Source organism: Coloeus monedula (assembly GCF_965178545.1).
Source record: "Coloeus monedula genome assembly, chromosome: 22".
Lineage (NCBI taxonomy): Eukaryota > Metazoa > Chordata > Aves > Passeriformes > Corvidae > Coloeus > Coloeus monedula.
This window is the reverse complement of record NC_138802.1, coordinates 7,176,623-7,183,503: the sequence shown is the minus strand read 5'-3', so window position 1 is coordinate 7,183,503 and position 6,881 is coordinate 7,176,623. Positions and strand designations below refer to the sequence as shown.

General features: G+C 54.8%; 1 protein-coding gene across 3 annotated transcripts in view; it reads left to right on the top strand.

Annotated features, from left to right (window-relative positions):
• Nucleotides 1-5,960: 5,960 nt before the first annotated feature.
• PAX7 (paired box 7) overlaps nt 5,961-6,881 on the top strand; it is a gene marked incomplete at both ends in the record, with an annotated part of 126,562 nt that continues 125,641 nt past the window's right edge. For all 3 annotated transcript variants that reach the window (XM_082295660.1, XM_082295658.1, XM_082295659.1), the window contains one exon: nt 5,961-6,045. In XM_082295660.1, coding sequence (XP_082151786.1) covers nt 5,961-6,045 — 85 coding nt within the window. The remainder of the gene's footprint in view (nt 6,046-6,881) is intronic.

Genomic DNA, 6,881 nt, shown 5'->3' with positions numbered 1-6,881 from the left:
ACTGGGGATCTCCTGGGGACACTCCTGGGACACTCGTAGGATCGCTGGGATCTCATGGGGACACTCTTGGGGACACCTGGGATCTGCTGGGACACTTGGGATCTCCTGGGGATATTTGGGATCTCTGGGGACACTCCTGGATCTCCTGGAACACTTCTGGGACACTCAGGATCCTCTGGGGACACTTGGGATCTCTGGGGACACTCCTGGATCCTCTGGGGACACTCCTGGGACATTCAGGATCTGCTGGGACACTTGGGATCTGCTGGGGACACTCCTGGGGACTCTCAGGATCTCCTGGGGACACTCCTGGGACACTCGTAGGATCGCTGGGATCTCCTGGGGGCACTCCTGGGGACACCTGGGATCTGCTGGGACACTTGGGATCTCCTGGGGACATTTGGGATCTGCTGGGGACACTCCTGGATCTGCTGGGGACACTCCTGGGACTCTCAGGATCTCCTGGGGACACTCGGGATCTCCTGGGGATGCTCCTGGATCTCCTGGGGACACTCCTGGGACATTCGGAATCTCCTGGGGGCACTCCTGGGGACACTTGGGATCCTCTGGGGACACTCCTGGGGACACTTGGGATCCACTGGGGACAGTCCTGGGACACTCAGGATCCTCTGGGGACACTTGGGATGGCTGGTTCTCTCAGGATCTCCTGGGAACACTCCTGGGGACATTTGGGATCTCCTGGGTTCTCTCAGGATCTCCTGGGAACACTCCTGGGGACATTTGGGATCTGCTGGAGACACTCGGGATCTCCTGGGTTCTCTCGGGATCTCCTGGGGACACTCCTGGATCTCCTGGGGATCTCCCGGGACACTCCTGGGGACATTTGGGATCTCCTGGGTTCTCTCAGGATCTCCTGGGAACACTCCTGGGACACTCCTAGGACACCTGGGATCTGCTGGGGACTCTCCTGGGGACACTCAGGATCTGCTGGGGACACTCGGGATCTCCTGGGGACATTCGGGATCTCCTGGGGACACTCCTGGGACATTTGGGATCTCCTGGAACACTCCTGGGGACACTCAGGATCCTCTGGGGACATTCGGGATCTCCTGGGGACACTCTTGGGATCCCCTGGGGACAGGATCTCCTGGGACACTCCTGGGACACTCAGGATCTGCTGGGACACTTGGGATCGCTGGGGACACTCCTGGGGACACTCGGGATCCCCTGGGTTCTCTCAGGATCTCCTGGGGACACTCCTGGGACACTTCAAGGACACCTGGGATCTCCTGGGGACTCTCGGGGTCTCCTGGGGCACTCCTGGATCTCCTGGGGATCTCCTGGAACACTCCTGGGGACACTCAGGATCCTCTGGGGACATTCAGGATCTCCTGGGGATGCTCCGGGGACACTCCTGGGGACACTTGGGATCTTCTGGGGACACTTGGGATCCCCTGGGGACAGGATCTCCTGGGACAATCCTGGGACACTCAGGATCTGCTGGGACACTTGGGATCTCCTGGGACTCTCGGGATCTCCTGGGGACACTCCTGGGGACGCTCAGGATCTGCTGGAGACACTCGGGATCTACTGGGGACATTCGGGATCTCCTGGGGACACTCCTGGATATCCTGGGGATCCCCTGGAACACTCCTGGGGACATTTGGGATCTGCTGGAGACACTCGGGATCTCCTGGGTTCTCTCGGGATCTCCTGGGGACACTCCTGGATCTCCTGGGGATCTCCCGGGACACTCCTGGGGACATTCGGGATCTCCTGGGTTCTCTCGGGATCTCCTGGGGACACTCCTGGATCTCCTGGGGATATCCCGGGACACTCCTGGGGACATTCGGGATCTCCTGGGGACTCTCGGGATCTCCTGGGACATTTTGGGGCGTTAAAGGGAACAATCCCAATGGAATTTTTGGGATCGTGTTGAGGACGGGGGTGGGGGGGCCCTGGATTCCCAGATCCTGGAAAAGGAGCCGCTTTTCCAGCTCCCAGCCCCCTTTTTAACCAATTTTCCCGCGGCTCCCGAGGTTCCTTCCTGGGAAATAAAAACCTCTCCCGGCTCCTCCTTTCCCGAATTTTTCCCCGACGGTCGCTTGGAAAAATGCAGGAATTTTTTTTTCTTTTTTTTTCCTTTCCAACCCCCCCCCCAAATACCCGCTTTTCAAGGTGGATTTCTCGCCCTTTAAAGGGAGATTTATGGGATAATCGCTTGGAAAAACAACGCGGGATCTCCCATGGAAAACCTTCCCACGTCCATAATCTTCCTGGAATCGCAGGAGGTCCCAACTCGTCATTAAATAATTCATCCCCGGGCGCTTTTGGGATTTTGTTGGGGTTTTTTTCCCTTGTGGGGAAAATCGGGATCAAATCCTTCAGGTTTTCCTCGGGAGATTGATCTTCCAAGGAGATTTCTCCTGCCGGGATGCGCCCCGCTCCAGAAATGGCACCACATCCCCAAAAAAAGAATTCTAAAAAGGAGTTTTGGAGGAGAACCCTAATTAATAAAATCGTGAAGAATCGGAATCAATTAATCAATGAATCAAACTCTCAGTAACAAAATCGGTGATTGCAGCTCCGGTGCTTTTCCAGGCGGGTTTAATCAACCTTGAGAGCGCCTTTTCCGTGGGAAAAAAAAAAATGGGATGCGGAGCCCTTTTTGCCCCCAAAATTCCGCTTTTCCAGGGGCGCATCCAACTTGGAAGTGCGGGGGATAATGGGAGGCGCCTAAAAAATCCCAAATAAAATCAAGCCCGATGCCAGGCGCGCTCCGGAGTCAGCTCGGATTCCCGAGCCGCGCATTCCCGAGGCGCCGCTCCAGAGGGAATTGCGGCATTTATCGAGCAGGAACATACCTTGGGAAACCATGGAGATGCGCCGGGAAAAGCGGGAAGCGGGCGGGAATTCCGGCCCTGGATTTAATCCATCGCTCCCCGGGGGAGAGGAGAGAACCGGGGCTCGCTTTAATCCACGTGGGGAGCGAGGCAGAGCCGGGAAAAATATGGAAAACTATGGGAAAAATTTAAAAAAATCATTAAAAATTCCAACTTAACCCCTCAAAAAAGAGTGATCCCGCCTGGAATGGGGGGTTCATCCCATAATTTTTGGGGTGATGGGTGGGGGAATGGTGTTCCTGTCACACCCTGAACCCCCCCCCCCCCCAAGGCAAATCCTGGGGCTGCGGCCGCCCAGCAAAAGAAATAAAATAAAAATGAAAATAAGAATAAGAGTAAGGATAAGGATAAGAATAAGAATAAGGATAAGGATAAAAATAAGGATAAAAACAAGGATAAAAATAAAAATAAAAATAAAAATAAAAATAAAAATAAAAATAAAAAATAAAGTAGAAATGAAATAGAAATAAAAATTTAAAGAAGGGAAATAAGAATGAAAATAAAATTTTAAAAAAAAAATTAAAAAAGGAAAGTAGAAGAAAAATAAAAAAGAAATTTGAAAAAAATAGATAGAAATATAAATATAAAAATAAAAATAATCAGTGGAGCAGCGTGGCCACCGCCCGGAGCTGGCAGCAAGTGCTGCTGCAGGAAAAGTGAAGTTTTCCCTATTTTTTTTGCCTGAAAGTGCCAAATCCTCCCCCAATTCCAGGAGAACGGGGAAAGGGGGAGGAAAGAGGGAAAACAAACGCCAGGGATTTTCCTGCCGAGGAAACCCAAGAGGGCTCGGGCTCGGCTCCCTGAGTTTCACCTTCCCCCAGCGCCGGCAGAGCAGAAATATTTAATTTTCAACTTTATTCCCAGGCTCCTTCCCCCGATCCCAGGCAATAATTGAATTAGGGCGGCAGGAATGCGCCGGGGCCGGGGCTCCGGGATTTTTTTCCCCCCCCCCCAAAAAAACTTCGGGAATTGGCGTTTTTTGGGACGCGAGGCTTTTTTCTCGCTCTCAGGAGCCCCAAAGTCGCGCCTGAGCCGCGCTCAGCGTTTGGGCGCAACTTGACACCTTGGGAAGAATTTTCATTTCGCGCTTTTTCCCCCTCGTTTTTTTGGGTTATTTTGTATTTTTTGAGGGCGATCGGGATGGATTTGAGGCGCGGAAAAGGAATTTAAAAAAACACCCCAAACCCCCAAAACTGCGCAGGTTTAGGCGCGGGTTTAGGCTGAGCTTTGCCTGAGGAAGAAGCTAAAGATGCGGCCCAGGAGGGCTCCAGGCCGGGCTTTAATCCCAAAGCAAAGCGGGACAGGGCTGAGGGGGGACGGGACGAGGTTTGGGGACAGCATTTGGGGACAGCCGCGGCGCTGGCGCTCCCCGCCCCCTCCCGGGGGGGTTTTGGGGCGGGGGCGGCGGAGTTTTTAGGGCCGAGTCCCTTTTACAGCTGCGAACAAAAGGCAGCGCTGGCGCCGGCGTCACGTCCCGCTGCGCGCACATTCCCGCTCCCAAAGCTGCCGCTTTTTGGGGCAAAAACGGGAATTCTCCGACCCGCCAGTCACCCCCGAAAAGCGCGGCCAGCCCCTAGCCCGCCCCGTCATTAATGAGGTTGTTAATTAGTGAGGGAGGCATCTGGGGGCGGGGGAAGGTGTGGGGTGGCTGGGCCGGTCCCAAACGCGGCCCCACAGAGCTGGGGGCGGGATGAGCCGTTCCCACCCCCCATGGAGGGATGGGAAAAGGGGGAAAAGCGGCTCCAAACCCCTTGGAAGGAGCGGGGTGAGGGGTGGGGAGCGCCGGGCTCGGGCGGGCACCTCTTAATTAATTAATTAATTAATTGTTTATTTCTTTATCGCGTTTATTTATTTAATTTTTTTTAAAATTTCTCGCAATATTTTTAAAAAAAAATTTAATTTTTTAATTTTCATTTTTACTCGTTTTCATTTTTACTCATTTTCATTTTTACTCATTTTCATTTTTACTCATTTTCATTCATTTTCATTTTCATTCATTTTCATTTTAAATTTTTACTCATTTTTCGTTCTTTTTCCCCCCCAATCCTAACTTATCTCCGACTTCAATTTTCTTTTTTTCTTTCATTTTTTTATTATTTTTTTTCCCCAAGCCACGCCGCAATTCCCCCACCCCGAGCCGGGCTCCCGCCTTTCCCCTCCTGGAATCCTCTTGGGAGGGGGGAAAAAAACCCCAAAAACCCCACAAAAAAAAACCACAAAAAACCCCAAAACGAACACAAACCCTGCAATTCCCGAACTTTTCCCGCTCCCTTTCACCCCCATCTCTTTCCCATCCGCTCCGGGGGCTCCATGAGGAGCCTGCTAATGGACAACCATCCCAAAAAAAATCCTCTGGAGAAGGAGCGCGGGGCTCTGCTCCCATTGGTGCCGGGGCCCGGCGCGGATCCCCCTTCCCGGCCGCCCATAAAAGAAAGGAGCCGGAGCCTATCAGAGCCCGCCCGTCCTTCCCACCGCCCCAACTTCCCCGCTGGAGCAACTTCCAGCCCCCCTCCCTCCTCCTCCTCCTCCTCCTCCTCCTCCTCCTCCATCTCCATCCCTCCAGCGCCACAACCGCGCCGCGAGGAGCAAAACCCGCAGCGCACCGAGCGAATCCGGGGGGCCGCGGCTCCCCCCACGCTCTGCCCCCCGCCAGCCCTAAGCCAGCCCTAAGCCAGCCCTAAGCCCAGCCCAGCTCCCAGGCAACTTTGGCTGCGCCTTGCTCTTCCCGGGTGACATTCCAGCGGAGCGGCCGCTCGGGACGCAGCCCCCAAAACTTTCCCGGGAATTTCTGGTGGGTGATTCCCCCCCCCCCCCCGCCCCCGCCTCTCTCCTCACCCCTTTTTATTCGGCATTTTGATTTTTTGGGGGGTTGTTTTTGGCGATTCTTGCCGTCATTACCCTCTTTTTTCGCCCTCGGAGCCCACATTTCTCCCTTGTTTTGCAGCCGCTGGAAGGGCTGGGAAGGTTGGGATCGCCGCGGCTCCGTGGAGAGGCGGCCCCGCAGCCTCGCCCCGGTTCTCTCCCGGTTCTCCCGGGGCCCAGGGGTGTCCCCCCCACCCCCGGTTCTCTCTCGGCCGCCGCGACCCCTCCCCGACCATGGCAGCGCTGCCCGGGACGGTGCCGCGGATGATGCGCCCGGCGCCGGGGCAGAACTATCCCCGCACCGGCTTCCCGCTGGAAGGTAGGTCTGGAGAAGGGAAAAGCGCCGCTCCATCCCTCTGGAATTACCCGGGGGGGGCCCTTCGGGCGGGGGGTGCGGCTGAGCTCCGCTCCTGGGGGGTTCCCCACAGCAGCATCCGACTCCTCACCCCCCACCCAGCCCCTTCCCGCTGCGTATTCCCGGGATTTGCCTCGCTGTTCGCCCGCGTTTCGAGTGTTCCCGGGTATCCCGCGGGATTTTTGGGGCAGCTTCTCCCGCTTTGGGGTTTGGGGTTTTTTTTTTTTCGGAGGGGGTTTTGTTTTGGTTTTTTTTTTTTTTTTGAGGGGTTGGTTTTTTAACGTCCCGACAATTTCACCTCCGCGTCAAGGCGGGGGAAAACAACCAAATTGATGGGGTTTAACTTATGGAGGGGAGAGGGGGGGTATAGGAATAAAAACCTTTCGCCGGGGGTGCTCCAGGAGCAGCGGGAAGCCGGGATGTCCTTGGCTGCGGCTGGCGGAGCGGGGACTTGGGAGCTGTCACCTCGCCGAGTGTCACCCGCGCCTCCCTCCGCCGTGCCTTTGTCACGCGGGGGGTGATTATTGCCAGGCACACGCATTCCCCTAAAAAAAAAAAAAAAATTAAAAAAAAATAGGAAAAAGAAAAAAAAAGAGGCAAATTTCGAGCTGGACCCCTCTGGCCGCATTGATTAAAGCGGGGAAAATTTCATCCCGCCCGTGCTCAAGTGGCGAATCCCAAACCTGCGGAAAACCACGCAGGCTGCAAAACACACAGGGCGCGGGGATTTGCTCAAGTGCTTTTCTGTAGCAAATGAAGTAAAACAGACGGCAAGGGAAAGGATCAAAGGATTACAACAA